Source organism: Mytilus galloprovincialis, chromosome 3, assembly GCF_965363235.1.
Source record: "Mytilus galloprovincialis chromosome 3, xbMytGall1.hap1.1, whole genome shotgun sequence".
NCBI classification, from domain to species: Eukaryota; Metazoa; Mollusca; class Bivalvia; order Mytilida; family Mytilidae; genus Mytilus; species Mytilus galloprovincialis.
In genome coordinates, this window is record NC_134840.1 from 37564858 (window position 1) to 37587644 (window position 22787).

The 22787-nt window shown below is 32.1% G+C and overlaps 1 protein-coding gene across 1 annotated transcript in view; it reads right to left on the reverse strand.

Annotated features, from left to right (window-relative positions):
- LOC143066252 (von Willebrand factor A domain-containing protein 5A-like) overlaps window positions 1–19761 on the reverse strand; it is a 39817-nt gene extending 20056 nt beyond the window's left edge. The window contains exons 1-9 of the mRNA XM_076239243.1: window positions 19641–19761; window positions 18695–18897; window positions 17403–17622; window positions 15602–15750; window positions 14740–14848; window positions 3839–3943; window positions 2978–3104; window positions 1441–1582; window positions 264–343 (exon numbers count right to left, since the gene is read on the reverse strand). Of these exons, the coding sequence (XP_076095358.1) occupies window positions 264–343; window positions 1441–1582; window positions 2978–3104; window positions 3839–3943; window positions 14740–14848; window positions 15602–15750; window positions 17403–17622; window positions 18695–18897; window positions 19641–19704 (1199 nt within the window). The 5' untranslated portion in view covers window positions 19705–19761. The remainder of the gene's footprint in view (window positions 1–263; window positions 344–1440; window positions 1583–2977; window positions 3105–3838; window positions 3944–14739; window positions 14849–15601; window positions 15751–17402; window positions 17623–18694; window positions 18898–19640) is intronic.
- Window positions 19762–22787: the final 3026 nt, after the last annotated feature.

Sequence of the window (22787 nt, forward strand, 5' to 3'; positions counted from 1 at the left end):
ATCTTTCGTCCCTCTTTTACGAAGTCATCAGTATTTCTATTTCCCTGCCCAGCTTTAATAGTGGCAAGAGAAAATAATGCCATAAAAACTCTATTATATTTATTTAATGAAATTATTCAAACAAATATTCTAAAAAGTTAACAGGATTAACAAGTTAACAGACTTTGTTTTTTGAAATCATAATTTATCATAAAATATGGAGCAATATGAAGCAAACCACTTTATATTAAATGTTTTATTAACTTGTTTTGACATTACCCCACCTTGAATTATGAGAATTTTGTCCAACTAAATTTACAACAGCTTCAGTATTACCAACTCCACCATCTGTCAACAGGAAAATCTGAAAGAGAAAAAAAATTACTTTGAAATCGAAAAATTATTAGATCTTGGAGAAATTGTATCAATTCCACAATAGAGCTAATGCCAACTAACCATATTATTAGATTTTCGTCCAGTTTGATGGAAAAATGGGAAGGGTGGGAGGATTTTATTTTTTTAATCTTTGTTCCCTCCAAACCCCTTTCCTAATGTGTTTGTCATAAGCAAGGGTATTAATCTTGTATATTTGAAAATACTGAATACCTTTTTCAAATTCTAAAATAAATATTTCTTACAGGTAACCACTGTTCTAATTGCCTTAGAAACCTTTTTTTCAATAAAAAGCAAAAATTGGGAGAAATGCTTTTTTTAGGACTGCAAGTATTTTTAAATACATGTATTTCTTTTGCTTTCTAATCCATAATCTATAATGCCCGTAATATGATGCATATACATTGATAAGAAACACAAGTATTATGAGCATAGGGTTAAATAAAAACTCAAACTGTGTTGTTAATACTAGGTTTGATGTTCTAATATACTTCTGCATGGTGCAAATATAAGTTGAGTAACTATTTAACAATAAGTGTTTATAAACATGCATTACCCAAGAGAAGTTGTTTAATGACTTTATTTGCTGACTGCGGATGGAGGATGTAAAATGTTTTCCAACCAAAAAGGACAGTTTTGGTTCATATTATCTATAAGTTGGTCGAATTTTTGTTATCAATATATGGTCTTACAGACTAAAACCTTGCAACATAATGTATCTGCATACAAAGTACCTTGCTACTTTTGTGATAGGCCAGACAGAAACTGAATTTTGAAACAGGATGTTTTGAATAAAATGAAGTTATCTGTTTGGTGAAAGGAAAAAGAAATGAACTACATCGGGAAATCGTAAATTATTCTGGTAGGACAATTTTAGAGGGGCGGCTAGAATGTAAATCCATCAATTAATTTCAATTTGAGTAATGTATAAATTTTTGTCTTGATAACATATATATGATTGGAAGAATTGTATTCATGGTATAGCAATAAATAGCAATCAAAAAGAACTCCAGCGAAAGTATAGGCATTTCATACTTTTCAAAATCTTATTCTATCTTAAGTATTAACCTGTCTTGGATAGTCTTTATTATTCTCCATGCTATAGATTGCTGATAATGGAGATAGAATATCTGTTCCACCCATGTTGGCCATCATTTCATTTTGATGATGTTTTGCAGCAGCAAGACTTTCCTCATTATAATGCTGACTTCTGAAAAACATATAATGAACATTTTGGTGACTCAGCTATTAAAACAATTTTCATGGATTAGATACATGCTGATTTTCAAATTTGTTTTTAAGTATAGCGAAAAAAAATTCTCATTATACTATAATAAGAAATGTAGATTTTAAAAAGCTTCCAATGATGATTTTCTATTTAATTTATATTTCTAAAAGCAGACTATCAATTATTCAAATCATGCGGCCGTTCCAACTTATGACATATATACTGCTGGTGTTATCCCATTTATCCCCTTAAAAAAGTAAGAAAGAGAGCATTTAAAATAATTATTTTCCATATTACTGTGGATTCATTTATTCTCGTGGATTGTTGAAAACTTGCATTTTCATGGATATTTGATTTCATGGTTTTGTCAGTCTCTGTATGCAAATAAAATTGAGAATGAAAATGGGGAATGTGCCAAAGAGACAACAACCCGACCATAGAAAAAAACAACAGCAGAAGGTCACCAACAGGTCTTCAATGTAGCGAGAAATTCCCGCACCCAGAGGCGTCCTTCAGCTGGCCCCTAAACAAATATATACTAGTTCAGTGATAATGAACGCCATACTATTTCCAAATTGTACACAAGAAACTAAAATTAAAATAATACAAGACTAACAAAGGCCAGAGGCTCCTGACTTGGAACAGGCGCAAAAATGCGGCGGGGTTAAACATGTTTCTGAGATCTCAACCCTCAAGTCTATTTAAATATTGGTTGAACATTTGAATTCGTTGTTCACCTGTATCGAAATCCAATGTATCCAATGAATAATAATGAATCCCTATTATTTTTCATTTCAATAATGCATTATTTGATAAACTACCCCAGAAATTTTGAATGTGCACATATTTTACAACTGATCATTTATTGCTGGTATAAACCATTTGTCATTTTGAACAATAAAATATGTTAAACTAACCTGTGAAACAGATTTAATGCAAACAAAAAAAAACTTTTTAAATTTGAATAAACATTTCTTATAAATTCAATATGTGACATCACTGAATTTGCACTTTAATAAAAAAAAACCAAAACATGACGATTCCATGATGGCTCTTATATGTGACACAGAATCTGCTTACCTTTTCTGCGCACTTGATATCACCCCTGTTTAATGGCAGGGTTCTTCTTGGTTTTTACCAAGTTTACTATGTTTTGCTTTGTAGAGTGTCTGTTTGTTGTCTATTTGGTTGTTTTTTCTACAGCATTGTTAGTTTGGTCAACAGATATTTTTGGAGGAACAGGACAAGCATACAGTTCATGAAAACACGAGTTTACCACTAGTATTTAGTAGGGGAAAGCATTACTCAATCTTTAGATTCATATGAAATGTTCATGGATCATTGTCATCATATATTACAGGTAGTTTCAATACCTACCTGTCAAATAAAAAACTGTAATCACTCCCAAAGGACACAATATTGAAAAGACACCCAACAGGTAAACTCTTCAAGAAAAGGAGTAATGCTGCTTTAGATTTCTCCATTCTATCTCCCTTCATACTACCTGTATATGTAAATGTAATAATTATAATAATATCAGCAATGTTTTAATTTTGCACCCTTTGAACTTCAATGTTGAACATTTTAAAAATGTAGACCAAATCCCAAATCTGAATACATGGTAAGATTCAGCATAATAAGAATCCAAAGTACTCAAGGCTTTGAATTAAACAACATTGAATTATGTCAATAGACAATATATAGAAAGTATTTGTAAAGTACTGCTTTGTGGCATTCTTTTCCTACATGGTTGGGACCACTACCCCTAAAATCAATCCCAACCTTCCGTTCATGGTATGGAACCATGTGGTACAATATCATACAGATCAATAGACTAATACTCAAGTTAGAGTTGCAAATCCAAGTATTTTTGCCTCTAATTTCTCAATGTTATGGGATAAAACTTCAAAAATCAATCCCAAAACCGTCCTTTTGGGGAAGGTTATCTTGTGGAATAAAACAATAGAGATCTCTATACTTATAGACAAGTTATTGTCACTGAAACAAGAAAAATGCTTGCTGTTGAAACATGAAAATCATAGTTCTCGCACCAAATTCCTAAACAGTTAGGACAATAACCTCATAAAAACAATCCCAAAGTCCTTTTGTGTTATTGAATCTTGTAGTAAATTTTCATAGACATTCAAACACTTATAAAGTCTAACGATGAAAACGATGACAACAGCACTGACAATGTTATAACATTATACGACATCAAATTGGTTGCAAAAGTATTACCTGATCTGTCCATAACAAATATAAATTCCCTTTTCACAATTCCACAATGATTCTTCAAATCTGGTATAAAATTCAACATCAAAACATCTTCTTTTAATAATCCATCTGAAAAACAGTGACATATCTAGAAAACAATCCATAAAAGTACGAATATTATTCTGCCCCAATACGGTTTAATGTGTGCATGACGTGTGTTGTAATGCAATGAGGTTAATTCTAGGGTTATGTTTCATAGTTCAAAATAATAGAATCCTTCATTTGAGATACATTTGAACTGTTTAATGTAATTAGCCGAGAAACATGACTACATTTTTATCTTTTAATAAAGTAATAGCAAAAATTGTCTTTTTTAATCAAAGTCTTAATTGATAGTTGTTATTATACTGTCATTGTTAAATTATTGTGTCTTGTATTTTTGAAGATGATGCTAGAGCACTTTTTTGTATAGTTTTTCTTGTACTTTGATATAGTTGTCTATATAAAAAAGAAGATGTGGTATGATTACAAATGAGACAAATCTCCACAAGAGACCAAAATGACACAGAAATTAACAACTATAGATCACCGTACGGCCTTCAACAATAAGCAAAGCCCATACCGCATAGTCAGCTATAAAAGGCCCCGAAATGACAATGTAAAACAATTAATATAAAAAGAAGATAAGTCTGTTAACTTTAATTAGTTATGTAAATGTGGACATAGTCATGTTTGGTCTTTATGATAACTATAAACTAAATTTTATAAAAAATAAAGTCATTTTACTAGTAAAGTATTTCATATACAGATCTAAGATGCAAGAGGAAAAACCTCATATAGAGGGACTTAAAAACTATATCAAAGAAAATTTAATTTTAGAAAAACATAATTCCTAAAAAAATATGAGTGAGAGATTATAACATGTACTGGAACCCCTGGGATAAAGTCATTAATTAATTAAATAGTGAATTATTATGTATCAATGTGCTTGAAATTTTATTTCCATTATCACTATATAATTTTTGATGAAAATGTTATACTTCGTCCATATATGTAATATATATACAGATCTAACATTGTTGGGTTGATGTTTAGACGAGTTGTATATACATTATGTACACAGCCATGTATCACCATCATTGATGGCGATCCGATGAATACATCTGTTGTAGAGTTGTCACTGACTCAGACGTACTTATAAATATAATTATTTTCTGTGACTGTATATTACATTAATTTGTAGGATCCTTTATTATAGATAATTTAGCTGATCTGTAACAATAACATCTTCATGCCTTGAATATCATGTACTGTAGTACGCCGCTAGATTAAAACTGACGAGGAAAGGTAACACACGGCCAGCGAAAGCTCTTTAAATTTGAGAGCTCAGGTGGTCGTGTAGTCTAGCGGGACGGCTGCAGTGCAGGCGATTTGGTGTCACGATATCACAGTAGCATGGGTTCGAATCCCGGCGAGGGAAGAACCAAAAATTTGCGAACGCAAATTTACAGATCTAACATTGTTGGGTTGATGTTTAGACGAGTTGTATATACATTATGTACACAGCCATGTATCACCATCATTGATGGCGATTCGATGGATACATCTGTTGTAGAGTTGTCACTGACTCAGACGTACTTATAAATATAATTATTTTCTGTGACTGTATATTACATTAATTTGTAGGATCCTTTATTATAGATAATTTAGCTGATCTGTAACAATAACATCTTCATGCCTTATATATCATGTACTGTAGTACGCCGCTAGATTAAAACTGACGAGGAAAGGTAACACACGGCCAGCGAAAGCTCTTTAAATTTGAGAGCCCAGGTGGTCGTGTGGTCTAGCGGGACGGCTGCAGTGCAGGCGATTTGGTGTCACGATATCACAGTAGCATGGGTTCGAATCCCGGCGAGGGAAGAACCAAAAATTTGCGAACGCAAATTTACAGATCTAACATTGTTGGGTTGATGTTTAGACGAGTTGTATATATGTCGTGTACAAGTTGCAATTTTGTACAGGTTATAACATGTACAAAAATTTTGTACATGTTATAATTTGTACAATGCAAAAATACAAGTTATAACATGTACAAAAGTACCTCATACATGTTATAACATGTACAAAATATTGCTTAAAAGTGGTTTTAACTTGTACAAAAATTGAAAATAAAAAATATGTTTCTATTATTACATCAACCTTACTAATATTTTCATCATGTTTTTGTTATTGTCCATTTATGTTAGTTTGATACCTTTTTGATACAGTTAATGACCAGTTAAATAGTTTTGATTAATTACTTAATGCTTTTAAAAGGCTTTTGAAATACACATTTAGTTAATAAACCGGCATTATGCGGTATTCTGTGACCTGGTATTCATACAGAAAAAGACTTAGAAGCTATGTTTGAAGCCAGTTCTGTATTCAATAATACAGATAGTGAAGACCCTTTTACCGAGACAGTCTGAGGACTTTATACCGACACTGAAACTGACAAAACAATGTTAAAGACTGATCTTATTAGTTTAAACATATTTTATTTGCGTAAATGTGCAAAAGGGATGAGACTGATCTTATTACTGGCACAAATACTGAAACTGATGTTGAATTGAATGGTCGTGATTTAGCTGACAAGAATGAACAAACCATTGGGTTAGAAACAAAAATAATGGTACTTGAATTAATTTAAGTGATGTTAACATGGCTAATGAAGCAAGTTTGAGCTTGACCACTGTGTATCATCGCCACCGGGAATTGGGTACTGAAACGAATTGCTTCTGAAACGATTTAAAGATATATAAATCTTTACTTTTTTAAACCAACAAATAGCAAATTACTACAAAATTTTGTGTTATACTCCAAAACGGTGCACTTAGTACCAGAAAATTTCGAGGTCAATCATCCTCCGTCCCACCGTGCTACTGTTCACATATTTACAGTACAGCAACTTGTTTTCCATCTGTATGATCAAGATAGTTTTGTTATATGTTGATGACGTCCTTTTCAAGATTTATAACATTATTTCTTAGAAAGGACCGCATTTACATATATAATAAAACTAACAAGTTTAAATATTTTAATTATAAATCAAATATAAATAGAATGAAATTCAAAACAGTGTGGCTGTGGCCATTGATTGACACATTAAATTCATCCATTGACTGGGACAATTTATGGTGAACGTTTGTATGTAACTACCACTGCTCACTATGTACTTTTTAAAGACACTTAAACTATGGGGTCACCAAAGGTTCTCAACACCTTAATAAAGTAATCCGAAAAATTAATCAGAAATAACACGATGTTTTGATGTATATCAATTATATAAATCAAAACATAAAGGTTATTCCTGATTAATTTTTCGAATTATTTTATAATTAAAGGCCTTAAGAAACCTTTGGTGACCCCACAGTTTAAATGTCTATCGTAGGTACGTCGTGAACAGTGGTCGTTACAGACAAACGTTCACGTAAATTGTCCCAGTCAATGGATGAATTTAATGTGTCAATCAATGGCCACAGCCACACTGTTTTGAATTTCATTCTATAACTCGCCTAACAGCATTATAGATCATGGTACACGTATCATACACATTGTTTTGAAGGTTTCAATCATATCCCCTTGTATTCTCCTATATGATAGTGTAGGTAAGCCTAGTTTTTAAAGTCTCTCTGAGTCTTTGAGACCTGGTAGGTGTTTTGTTACCCTTCTTTTGACTCTTTTTATTTTATCAATATCGTTTTTCTTGTATGGAGACCATAAACTGAACTAGCATAGTCAAAATGAGTTCTGACCATGGTTTTATACAATGGTATGAATGTCTCAGTACTCAAGTTCACTTTTCGCTCTTAAACCTTTGCTATTGTAAGATTTAGTAGACTGTGATTGTAGAGTGGTCAGTGTTATTTGATTTCTGACATATTTTCATGTATTTACATTTTTCAGGGTGAAAATTCAGTAGCCATTTGTCAGTTTTTTTTTCTTTTGCTTTTGATTATTGTTCTTTATTATATAATAAATTTCAACCTTGATTGTATATTCTGCTTTATTATAATTTTCAAATTTTGTACAGGTTAAAACCACTTTTAAGCAATATTTTGTACATGTTATAACATGTACGAAGTACTTTTGTACATGTTATAACTTGTATTTTAGCATTGTACAGGTTATAACATGTACAATATTTTTGTACATGTTATAACCTGTACAAAATTGCAACTTGTACACGACATATACATTATGTACACAGCCATGTATCACCATCATTGATGGCGATCCGATGGATACATCTGTTGTAGAATTGTCACTGACTCAGACGTACTTATAAATATAATTATTTTCTGTGACTGTATATTACATTAATTTGTAGGATCCTTTATTATAGATAATTTAGCTGATCTGTAACAATAACATCTTCATGCCTTATATATCATGTACTGTAGTACGCCGCTAGATTAAAACTGACGAGGAAAGGTAACACACGGCCAGCGAAAGCTCTTTAAATTTGAGAGCTCAGGTGGTCGTGTGGTCTAGCGGGACGGCTGCAGTGCAGGCGATTTGGTGTCACGATATCACAGTAGCATGGGTTCGAATCCCGGCGAGGGAAGAACCAAAAATTTGCGAACGCAAATTTACAGATCTAACATTGTTGGGTTGATGTTTAGACGAGTTGTATATATGTCGTGTACAAGTTGCAATTTTGTACAGGTTATAACATGTACAAAAATTTTGTACATGTTATAATTTGTACAATGCAAAAATACAAGTTATAACATGTACAAAAGTACCTCATACATGTTATAACATGTACAAAATATTGCTTAAAAGTGGTTTTAACTTGTACAAAAATTGAAAATAAAAAATATGTTTCTATTATTACATCAACCTTACTAATATTTTCATCATGTTTTTGTTATTGTCCATTTATGTTAGTTTGATACCTTTTTGATACAGTTAATGACCAGTTAAATAGTTTTGATTAATTACTTAATGCTTTTAAAAGGCTTTTGAAATACACATTTAGTTAATAAACCGGCATTATGCGGTATTCTGTGACCTGGTATTCATACAGAAAAAGACTTAGAAGCTATGTTTGAAGCCAGTTCTGTATTCAATAATACAGATAGTGAAGACCCTTTTACCGAGACAGTCTGAGGACTTTATACCGACACTGAAACTGACAAAACAATGTTAAAGACTGATCTTATTAGTTTAAACATATTTTATTTGCGTAAATGTGCAAAAGGGATGAGACTGATCTTATTACTGGCACAAATACTGAAACTGATGTTGAATTGAATGGTCGTGATTTAGCTGACAAGAATGAACAAACCATTGGGTTAGAAACAAAAATAATGGTACTTGAATTAATTTAAGTGATGTTAACATGGCTAATGAAGCAAGTTTGAGCTTGACCACTGTGTATCATCGCCACCGGGAATTGGGTACTGAAACGAATTGCTTCTGAAACGATTTAAAGATATATAAATCTTTACTTTTTTAAACCAACAAATAGCAAATTACTACAAAATTTTGTGTTATACTCCAAAACGGTGCACTTAGTACCAGAAAATTTCGAGGTCAATCATCCTCCGTCCCACCGTGCTACTGTTCACATATTTACAGTACAGCAACTTGTTTTCCATCTGTATGATCAAGATAGTTTTGTTATATGTTGATGACGTCCTTTTCAAGATTTATAACATTATTTCTTAGAAAGGACCGCATTTACATATATAATAAAACTAACAAGTTTAAATATTTTAATTATAAATCAAATATAAATAGAATGAAATTCAAAACAGTGTGGCTGTGGCCATTGATTGACACATTAAATTCATCCATTGACTGGGACAATTTATGGTGAACGTTTGTATGTAACTACCACTGCTCACTATGTACTTTTTAAAGACACTTAAACTATGGGGTCACCAAAGGTTCTCAACACCTTAATAAAGTAATCCGAAAAATTAATCAGAAATAACACGATGTTTTGATGTATATCAATTATATAAATCAAAACATAAAGGTTATTCCTGATTAATTTTTCGAATTATTTTATAATTAAAGGCCTTAAGAAACCTTTGGTGACCCCACAGTTTAAATGTCTATCGTAGGTACGTCGTGAACAGTGGTCGTTACAGACAAACGTTCACGTAAATTGTCCCAGTCAATGGATGAATTTAATGTGTCAATCAATGGCCACAGCCACACTGTTTTGAATTTCATTCTATAACTCGCCTAACAGCATTATAGATCATGGTACACGTATCATACACATTGTTTTGAAGGTTTCAATCATATCCCCTTGTATTCTCCTATATGATAGTGTAGGTAAGCCTAGTTTTTAAAGTCTCTCTGAGTCTTTGAGACCTGGTAGGTGTTTTGTTACCCTTCTTTTGACTCTTTTTATTTTATCAATATCGTTTTTCTTGTATGGAGACCATAAACTGAACTAGCATAGTCAAAATGAGTTCTGACCATGGTTTTATACAATGGTATGAATGTCTCAGTACTCAAGTTCACTTTTCGCTCTTAAACCTTTGCTATTGTAAGATTTAGTAGACTGTGATTGTAGAGTGGTCAGTGTTATTTGATTTCTGACATATTTTCATGTATTTACATTTTTCAGGGTGAAAATTCAGTAGCCATTTGTCAGTTTTTTTTTCTTTTGCTTTTGATTATTGTTCTTTATTATATAATAAATTTCAACCTTGATTGTATATTCTGCTTTATTATAATTTTCAAATTTTGTACAGGTTAAAACCACTTTTAAGCAATATTTTGTACATGTTATAACATGTACGAAGTACTTTTGTACATGTTATAACTTGTATTTTAGCATTGTACAGGTTATAACATGTACAATATTTTTGTACATGTTATAACCTGTACAAAATTGCAACTTGTACACGACATATACATTATGTACACAGCCATGTATCACCATCATTGATGGCGATCCGATGGATACATCTGTTGTAGAATTGTCACTGACTCAGACGTACTTATAAATATAATTATTTTCTGTGACTGTATATTACATTAATTTGTAGGATCCTTTATTATAGATAATTTAGCTGATCTGTAACAATAACATCTTCATGCCTTATATATCATGTACTGTAGTACGCCGCTAGATTAAAACTGACGAGGAAAGGTAACACACGGCCAGCGAAAGCTCTTTAAATTTGAGAGCTCAGGTGGTCGTGTGGTCTAGCGGGACGGCTGCAGTGCAGGCGATTTGGTGTCACGATATCACAGTAGCATGGGTTCGAATCCCGGCGAGGGAAGAACCAAAAATTTGCGAACGCAAATTTACAGATCTAACATTGTTGGGTTGATGTTTGGACGAGTTGTATATATATATATATATATATATATATATATATAGATTGCCTAGCAATGTAATTTTAACACACTATTTAGTATGTAAATATAAGAATGTTTAAAATATTAACAAAATGATGAAAATAAACGCAATATTTCGCTAGACCAACTAGCTTTATCAAGCGTGCATCTATTCAGGTGAAATTGGATGTAGATGATAAGAAACTTTTGCAGCTCAACGTCTATGTTGCACTTAACTGCCTTTAAAATAAGAAAATTTTGCAGCTCAATGTCTATGAGCAATAGAATTTAGCTGCTATGAAAATAAGAAAATTTTGCAGCTCAATGTATATGTTGCACTTGGATTTAGTAACCTTAAAAATACATAATTGGTAGTTGAAGTTAGCAACGTCCATTGGCCAATATTACGGGATAAAAAGGACGATGCTTTAAATGAGTGTGTTAAAATTACATTGTTAGGCAATCTATAATTTTATTTGTGTAATTGAATTAATTTACACTCCCATAGATTTGTATGTCATGTGCTGCTATTTATAGACAACATTGAAACAACAATTACATTGCTTGGATACATTACGTTATAATAACTTCTATGAAGTTCATTTGCCGCGTTTTTCGCTCTTCTAATATAAATATTTTTATTATCGTTCATACATTGTGTTGAGTCCTTCAGGTTCTAAAGTTTTTAATTTTTTTATCCAAAAGGCTTCTTTAGTTTTTCTGTAAGTTTCTGTCCCAAATACTCTTTCTATGGCGGTAACTTTTAAATTTGTCATTGAATGATTGTTCTGAATGAAATGGTTAGCTACTGGATCTTCTGTTTTCTGTGTTCGTATTTTTGAAAAGTTCAATAGCATTCGTTGATATAGTGTATCACCCGTTTGTCCTACATATATAACTTTTTCACATTTTGTACAATTAATTGCATATACCACGCCTACGGTTTTACAATTTATTTGTCCCTGAATGGTATATTCTTTGCCGGTGTTGTCACAAAATACCTTGGTTTCATTTATATGTGAGCATAATGCACAATGTTTACCACATGGTCCACATCCATTAGTTTGTTTATAAAAAAGTAAATTATGCTTTTTGTGCACTAAGATGTCTTTTATGTTGTTATCACGTTTAAATGCCACGATAGGCGAATCGGGGAATATTTTCTTTAGTCTTTCGGATTGATGGAGAATTTTAAGATTTTTTCTAAGAATTGAATGTACATTTGGAAGCGCTTTGGAAAAAGTAATTACTAAAGGTACCCTGTTGTTTTCTTTCTTCGGTTTGTACCGTTATAGATCTTCTCGGTTTAAATTGTCGACTTTTTTCAATTGAACTTCAGTTGACGAGTTATTGTATCCACGTTTTCTTAGGTGCGTTTTTATTTCTTCTCTTCTTGTTTTGTAATTTTCTTCTGTTGAGCAAATTCTTTTGACACGAATACCGAGTCCATACGGTATAGCATTTTTTACGGAGTTTGGATGGCTTGACGACACATGTAAGTACTGGTGTTTATCTGTTGATTTTGTATAAAGATCTGTTTTAAGTTGTCCGTTTTCTATGTGTACAAACACATCAAGGAATTCAATTTTTTCAGTTGAGTAACGCATTTCTGTTTTAATTCGCGGATGCAAACTGTTTGACATTTCGTGAAATTTTTTTAGTTTATCTAAACCATGTTCCCATATTCCCCAGATGTCATCAACATATCTCCAATATGAAAATGGTTGTAAATTGCTGTTTTGAAATAAATTGTCTTCCCATTGTCCGAGGTAGCATAATTCATGCCTAGATGGGAACCAATAGCTGTTCCTTCGGTTTGTAAAAAGTGTTTTCCGTTGAAGCTAAAATTATTGTTTTCAATGACTAAATCCATCATTTTAAGAACATCTTTAGTTTGGATTGATGTGTTAGTTCGATTTTCTAGTGCTGATTTGCATGCTTCTCGCGCTTCTTTTCTTGGTACGCTTGGATATAATTTAGTTACATCTAAACAAAACATTATTGCGTTGTCTGGTAAAGGCTGTTGTATTGCATTTAATTTGTTTAAAAAATCTGTTGTGTCTTTGATATAGGTGGGCAAGTTTCGAACATTCTCCGAAAGCTCGTTTTCGACTATTTCCGCGATTTTTTCTGTGGGATGGTTCCGCCCGTTAATAATTGTTCTAACTGGGTGATTTTTTTGGTGTAATTTCGGATTGGCTTGTACCTTTCCGGGACATGTTCCTTTCGGTAAGAGAGAAATATATATATATATAAACACCTAAAAAAGTGTACACAACAATATATGTATATATAAACGCATAAAAAAGTGTACACAACAATATATATATATATATATATATATATATAAACGCCTAAAAAAGTGTACACAACAACTCCAAATACAAAAAAGATAACTATAAATGTAATTATTTATAAATATTTCGGATAACAGATATCCTTCCTCAGTGAGATTCTGATGTTCAATGAATCATCTTTAAGTCTTCTTAGATTAAACTGTTACAATCTTGAAATTTATACAATAAAAAAGTCAAACCGAACATCAGTTAAGACGCTTGCACCATTCTAAAAAAATATTTAACATGACATAGGTTATATGGCTTATTACAACAGAGAGTTCAAATAATATATATATATATATAAACGAGTCTAAATTGAAAACTACGTTCAAACCTATGATTGCATTGGATAAAAACCGCAATTTTTATACGTGTGCATGTAAAACAAATTTTGTTGTAGAAGGGTCTTAAAACAGCACAAACAACATTTTCCAAAAGACCAAAAAAAGTGAAAAAGTATATTTAAACAAAACGCCTTTGACTAACAGGTCGAACAACTGATGTTCTTTAACCCTGCTGACTGCCATTGGCGATTGCCAAATAAAATTGATCACAAGATGTAACAAAATGGATCTTAATATAAATTTAATACTAAACAGAAAAAAAAAATTAACTTGTGGCCACGATGTTATGCCACAAAAATACGGTGTCAATATTTTTTTAGTACACCAGATCCGGATTTCGACAATAAATGTCTCTTCAGTGATGTTAGGGATCGAAACGGTATTTGGAAGGCCATATATATATATATATTGTATTCCGTTATATCATATCTTATTATTGTTACTATTTTTATTTACCCTTATTTGCTTGATTATGCTTATTTTTCTTGCTTGCTTTATTATGTGCCAATATAGATAGTTTATGTAAATGCCTGTTAATCCATGATGAATAAAAAAAAATTAACTAGTTTTATGGACATATTTTAGCTTAGGTCTTCTAGAATGTTCGTTTTGCCACTAATCATATAAACAAATAAAATATTTTAAGCCAATTGCAAACATTTGCCGGGACTAAGGTGGCTCCAATTTTGATTTTTAAATAGACGCACAATTTTCATACATGCTAGGAAACAAGAATTTTACAAATTGTTTGTGGTACTCTTTTGTTACTTGTCACTCAAGGTCTTACCAGTTTGAATATTTTTAGACCATGCTTAAACTGATTTCATCTACAATTTAATCAACTTTTCTATAAAATAACACAAATTCCAAGGTTCTGATTATTTCTAACCTTTGTTACGATCACCAATTTCCAATATTGCTTCTGGCTTAGAAACGTTATCATAGGACACTGAAAATTCCAAATCTCTGTATTGATGACCTTTGTCCTTTAACTTTATCTGAAATATTAAATACACGACATCGTGTAATTTAGTTGAATTCTCCACTAAAATGATATTGAATTTAAGAATGCAGGTCTGAATTTTTCTATGTAGTTTCAGAGAAGATTTTTGTAAAAGATAAAAAAAAATTATATGAACAAATTGCTAAAAATTTACTATAAAGCGCACTAACTCCTTGGGGGTCAATTGACAAATTTGATCATGTTGACTTGTAGATCTTACTTTACTGAACAGTATAGCTGTTTACAGTTTATCTCTATCTAATATAAAATTCAAGATAAAAACCAAAACTTCAAAAATTCATAAAATTACTTAATTAGGGCAACAACTCAGGAATACTAAGGTTGTCTGATTTATCTGAAAATGTCAGAGCAGACAGATCTAAACCTGATGAACATTTTAATTCCGTCAATTTGCTCTAAATGTTTTAAATTAAGATATTTAAGCAAAAACTGCATTTTACCCCATTGTTTTATTTTTAGCCATGATGGCCATGTTGGTTGTCAGGCTTGGTCGTTTTTTAAATCTTTCTTTGGATACCTTCTTTATCGTGATTAAGCTACTGTTCAAACATTCCATGCAGATTTTACAATTTTATTGATGTCTAAAACAAAAATAACAAGAAAGTCTCATAAATCTAAATGTCCCCCCCCCGCCCTGATGGAATATAGGATTGATATGTATGGCCTAACAACTCCGATTCCGATCAAAGCTAAATAAAAAAGCAACATCTCGGTAATCTATACCTACCTCTGCTGAATGTTTATCATCAGATATCTCTAACTGTAAATCATCTCTATAAGTGCTAACAGATTTGATTTTGTGATGACCCTTTACTGATGCAGTGAATCCTAACTTAACAGGTTTGACTAAGTTCCTTGTATATCCTGCATCTCCAGCTAAAAGAAAATAATAAAAGCTATCTGTTAAATTCGTTATTTAAAAGTTGTTAAAATTGTAATTCCAACTAAAAATATACAGAAAACAGACGGTGGCGCATGTTATTTTGCAGTCTTTAAGCATGTGTAGCTAAAGAAACATGACGTATGTGTCAAGTACAATCAAGACTGTCAGGCCTAGTGACAATCCACATGTATATCAAATGGTCCGAGTATATCAGTTATTGTCCCTTGATTTTCGTTGTCCACAAATATAGTATCTAGTGTGGACAGTGTGTTAGCAAGTTTGAGGATAAAATTACACTGTAAAAAAATTGATTCATGAATTTTAAAATAAAGCAGTGATTTGGTTCAGCTGAAAAAGGTTAAAAATAACATTTCGGAAGCTGTCAAAAGATTTCAAGACCACCTGAACATATAGTTTTCTATAATTTTGATATAATGTGTCCCATGAGTAGTACACCACACTGTAAAAATATTATTGAGAAAGCGCAAGTGGGATTTTGTTATTTCAATTTATTGTCTAAAAGAAATTCACTACAAAATAACTGTGTACTCGAACCAAATGGTTGGGAGAAATAAACAAGTTTGTCTAAGTTTCTGTCTTTTAATAGTTGCTGTAAGCTTGACCTGTGACCTAGCGCCCTATATGGATTATTTTTTATTATTTCATGTGGAATTATTACCTGTTCAATTTCAGTAGAAGTAAAATGATTCGTTCATAAAAAAACATCCAGAAACAAAAGTTTTGGAAAAATTAGTCTGACAATAGCTGCTTTGATCTTGCTCTTGATTTATTGACCCGAAACTTTTGAACCAAGTTTGGCCAAAGTTGGACAGAAATGATTCAAGGGTTATTATCTAGAGATCGAATTTTTTCAGTCCTATTAATAGCTGCTGAGACATTGACCTAAAACCTTTTGACCCCAAAATCAATATGGGTTTTCTGATTTCGATTGGGCAATATCAATTCAATGAGGTTGTTACTTTTGTATTAATTAATGTTCTTTCATTTGATTTTGTAGGTACCAAATTACATGGATTATGGAAGGCTTGCTTGTTCATGGAAACTTAATCTGTTGTTATGCTGAATTCCACATACAAGCCTATAATAAATTTGTTATTCGTTTAACATTTAATTTTGTGGATCACCTGTTGCAACGAAATCCACGAAAAATAGTATCCAACAAATAATACTGATTCCACAGTATGATGCAGTAAGTCCAGAAAAGAGTTGTCCATTAGTAACTTTGGAAAGGAATAAGGACTTCCATTATAGGGGCCAGCACCGGATTAAATTCAAATTCTTACTTAATATGATGTCGGATTGGACTGATTTTAGAAACAAATAACGATTTGAAAGCAGAAGTGTATTTGAGTCCAACACATGATATAACAATCATTCATAAATAAACATCATTTATAAGTTTTAAAAACGGGGTTACTGAGTATTAATACAAGTTGATACCAATCAGTTCAGAAAAAATACTCAGTACAATTTCTATGGGTCTTTAAATTAATCATTTTTGTTAATGTTAAGAATATTGTTACACCTAAATTGCAAACCTGTGAATTTTCCTTTTTTTCCCTTATGCTTACAAGATATTACAATAAATAATATCGTTTTATTATTTGAGCTTGAAAAGACTGACCTGATGAATATCTAGTATTCAAAACATATGGCAAGACAAAATTCAGATCCCCATCTGGTTGAACAGTTAACTCTACAACATATGATATGGTCAAAATAGCAGTTTCCCCAGCATCCAAGTTACCAAGCCTACACACAAAAATATCTCCAGCATATTTACTCTCCGATAGAAATAATGCAGTCTGACCAGTAGATGTAGCTTCTTCAAAGGTTATCTTAGCCTTAAAAAAAAACAGATATTGTATGTAATCATAAATACCTTAATTATGCATAACTATCATTTGATAAGCTGATAACAATTTTAATGATACAATGACTGTCTTCTGATTTTTCTGCTGCAGTTTTTGTTACATTTAAATACTATATATACAATTACATTTTTGTTTGTTTTTTTCTAAAGCATAATAGTAAAAAATATCAAAACTCATTTGAATGGATGCCCCACTGGCTTATAACAGTATAAAGGGATATAACTACAGAACAGTAAAAGTGAGGCCACCCATATTCACACTTGATCTGTTTTTGTAGTAATAAGCATTGTGTATAAGTTTCTACACACAGTTGTAAAGGCACACTAAAGTAAGAGAACAGAAACAAAGAATTTTCCATTCAAAAAGGGGCATAACTCTAGAATGTTAAAAGTGATACCATCCAAACTTGATCTGTATTTTTTGGTGATAACATTGTTAATAAGTTTGCAGAGGTAAAATAGCAATGAGTAGAAACTAATCCTCTGTTTGTTAAACTGTGCAATAAAATGTTTCTATTAATATATATATATGACATTTATATGAATGGTAGGGATTTTTGCCAAAAAAAAAACCATGAATAGGGGTTGGGTTTTTAATAGACGGACATCTGTACCCAAATTAATATGTTGACACCACCCTGTTTTGTTTTTTCCCTTTTGGCCATGCTGTTGTCTGTCTCTTCCCTTTAAAGCCTAAAATAATCATTATATTGAATTTGATTGTGTTCATGAAATATTATAACACCGTCAAACATACTTTTAAAGAAGAATTCTTTGCACCCTTTTGATGTCATTCGATTCAATAAAGTGCCTTTTGAATATGTGATTACTTGGCAGTTTTTATAGTAATCTTTTTTTACCAGACCAATTATTTCATTATTATTTAATAATCGAGGACCGTATTTTTGATTATTTGATTATATTGGTCAAAAATTGTTTAATGATTATGTGATTATATAAGCAAAAAAAAAAATGACACTTCCCTGAAAGGCCTCAATAAACATTCACATTTTTGGAGAAAATGTCGAGTTTTAAAATCTTACCTGTTGCTTTTCTTGACATTCTGCTACAATATGTCTGCCATTAATATCTGCTTCAAACTTATACACAGCTGACATGTCGTCAATAGGGAAGACATAACGTGTCTCGATAGATTCTGTGCTGTTGTTAACATAGGTCAATTTAGATTCAACATTGGCAATGAATCCTTGGATTGTCACATGTGTCTTTGATTCTGTTAACGACACTGGAAAGACAAACTAAATCTACAATCTAATGAATCAATTTGTCAGTACTTAACCCATATAGTTCAAGATGCAATGTCAGTAGAGGGATACAAGTGACTTAACAAATTTGACCCGACAAAGCCTTAAGGCAAAATTGACCGTAGATGGATTTGGCAATTTTGTATAGGCCCTGTATAAAACTAATTGCCCCTCCCGTACAGTGTTGGAATAAAAACTGTTTTTAATTAAATTTCTCTTAAGACTGTTAATTGAATAACATATTACTTGTTTTTAGTAATTGAAGTTTCAGCCAAATCTCCTCAGTAAATAAACTCATCATAGATACCAGGACTAAATTTTGTATATACGCTAAATGTTACTTATCAACCAGAGTAAAATAAGAGAGGTGACATTTGAATTAAGGTTCAAAATTAGAGATAAATGTATAATTACAAATGGAAAAGTGGAGGGTGACAAAACAGGAAAAGTTTTATTGTTATGTGTTGCAGGTACTTACTAGCACTTGAACTGATGATTAAAGTCAATTTTGGAAGACACATTCTAAGACTATATCCATCATCATCTGTAATCAATACTTCCTGTCAACAAATTTGTGTCATTTAATCTTTTGAAAGAATAACTTCAACTTCACCACTAAAAACTCTTGGTTTACCGGTAATAGCTTTCTTGTATTTAAACATCAACCATAGATTATGCCTCTAAAATATGAACTTCATATTTTAGTCAAAGATTAAATACGAACCAGGTCTTTGTCCTGAAATCAGACCATACTTCTTTCCAATGTCTGTTTTGATGCGACTGGCCATATTTAATTCTAATATACTAATGAACTGTATGCAAGGTCAGGAAAAATTTTGTATCCTAAAAAATAGTTATTCAAAATAGCCATTTTGCACAATACCAATTAAGGAATGATGAAAAAGCTTATGAACATGTTCAAAAGATCAATAGCACATGTTTCAGGGAAAAGGAAAAAAAACTTGTCTTCTGAATGGCAGTTTACAATAATGTTTAAATGATTTGATTAACACTTACAGAAGTAAATAAAAAATTGTTTTATACAAATGGTAAAAAAAATTGTCAAGATATAATACAAAAAAGTTAAAAATGTAGGCATATTTTTTTGTGAAGTTAAAAAAATGACATAAAAAGCAAAATTGTACCTATTTTCAATGCAGAAAAACGAACATGGTTTATTTTCAAGAAGTTATCACTGGTGTCAACGTGATGTTCGTTACTGCAATTACGATCATCCCAATATGGCGGACACAAATTCACCAAAGATTTTTCTTGACACAAAGCAAAGTGGATAAATCGGCCTTGTAAAATTTCCGTGAATTTGTGGATGATTATATTGGGATGATTATAAGTGCAGTTAAGATCATCACATCAGTGAAGTTATGTCCTCAGTCTTCTCTCAAAAACACATTAGGGGTTGTCCCATTTTAAAAACAGTTTCTCCACCAAGGAACTGCAAATGCACGGTTTCAAAATTTGAACCAAAAAATAGGCAGAATGTGTCTTGGAACACGAATGTCCTTGATCAAGCTTTGAAATTTTCCAAGTTTAAAAGGGGCATAACTAGAAAGGTAAAAAACTGTGGCTTTTGGCATTTTGTACGAGTTCATAAACTTTGGATGAGGAAAACTTAAGCTCAAGTGGGTAAAACTAGTTTTGGTTCTCACCATTGTGAATTAGTTTCATAACCTTTTGATAAAATAAATGGGGAGTTGTTCCATGGGACATAGATAATGCCACCGCTTGCATATCATATAGTTATAAAGGGACATATAACTGATCCTATCCAAATTTGTACTTGATCTGAGTTTTGTGGCAGTAAATATTGTGTATCAGTTTCATAACATTTGTTTAAGGCATGCTAAAGTTAGAGAACAGAAACGAAAATTTAAGTAATTTTTCCATTTATAAAGGGGCATAACTCTTGAACAGCAAAAGTGAAACCAACATAATTAAAACTTGATATGTATTTTTTTATAATAACATTGTGTATAAGTTTCATAACATTTGGTTGAGGAAAACTAAAGTTTAAGCTGTGGTCACACCTTACCGGATAGCACGAACGGAGGTCTAAGGGATGAAAAAGTTGTCTGTTGACAAAATTGTTATCCGTTTGGAGTCCGTTGATGTACCAATTAAAGCGGACGCTAAACGAATGCATGACGGACTCACAACGGATATGCAACGTACGAGAAACGGAAACGTACCGGACTATGAGTAGTGTCTGGCCTGAATGAGAGCTGCTCGATAGTGAAGGCGTGCCCTTACTCTAAGATCGATTCCGAATAATAAGAATTCATTACACTGAAGAAATCTGACATACCAATAAATGGCATTTCTGACGCTAAATTTTCATTTGGCATTTATCCGTTCAGGTTCGTTCATCGTCCGTTTAACCGTTAGAAGTTCGTTTCACATTCGTTCAACATCCATTTTATTCGTTAAACTTCCGGTAGAAGTCCAATGGTGAATTTATCAACCTGATCTCCAACGGATATATAACAGACAAGATACGGATACAAAACGGGCGAGTACCGTACAAAACGGACGCCTACAGGACGTTCAACGGAAACTACATCCGTTGGACGTACGTTCAAAGTTTTGAACATGCTCAAAACTTTCCACCAGACAGAACGGACGTCGACGGATAAAACGTACGCTAAACAGACATGAAACAGATAAGGACGGACGTCTACCGGATAAGAAAGGACATCTAACGCACATAAACTGATTGAAAAAAAGTTGTCCGTTCGGTATCCGTTCGAGCTATCCGTTAAGATGTGACCGAGGCTTAAAGAACAGAATTTTTCCATTTGTAAAGGGACATAAGTCTAGAATGATAAAAGTGACGCCACCAAAATTTTTGATCTGTGTTTTGTGGCTATAAGCATTGTGTATAAGATTCAGAACATGGTGACCCAACATAAGTCACTTCCATTATTTTAAAATCATTATTTATATTAAGAGATTGTCAGTTGCTTGATCGTAATACTAAATTCTCAGGTAAGTCAATGACAAATAGTCAGTACTGCAGAAATATCTCGATAATTACAAGAAGAAATCACATTTGGTGACACATCTCTATATAAAAGGAGTGTACCAAATATAACATTCATGTCATTTGTCAAGATTTTTCACCGTTATTCCTCTTGCAGTAATCCAAATAATTATGACTCTTCATAGGCTATTTAAACTAGAGGCTCTTAAGAGCCTGTGACGTTCACCTTGGTCTATGTGCATATTAAACAAAGGAAACAGATGGATTCATGACAAAGTTGTGTTTTGGTGATGATGATGTGTTTGTAGATCATACTTTACTGATCATTCTTGCTACTTACATTTTTTTCTATCTGTAATGAACTTGGCCCTTTAGTTTCGGAGGAAAACATTTTGTAAAAACTTACCAAAATTTAGTAAATTAATGAAAATTGTTAAAAATTTACTATAAAGGGCAATAACTCCTTAAGGGGTCCACTGACCATTTGTTCATGTTGACTTATTTGTAGCTCTTAATTTACTGAACATTATTGCTGTTTACAGTTTATCTCTATCTATAACAGTATTCAAGATAATAACCAAATAAAAATTACCAATGGGGGGGGGGGGAGGCAGCAACCCAACAACCAGTTGTCCAATTCATCTGAAAATTTCAGGGCAGATTGATATTGACTAAATAAACAAATTAACACTGTAAGATTTGCTTTAAATGCTTTGGTTTCAGAGTTATTAGCCAAAATCTACATCTTACTTTGCTGAACATTATTGCTGTTTACAGTTTATCTCTATCTATAATAATTTTCAAGATAATAACCGAAAACGGACAAAATTTTCTTAAAATTACTTATTTTCAGGGGCAGCAACCCAACAACCC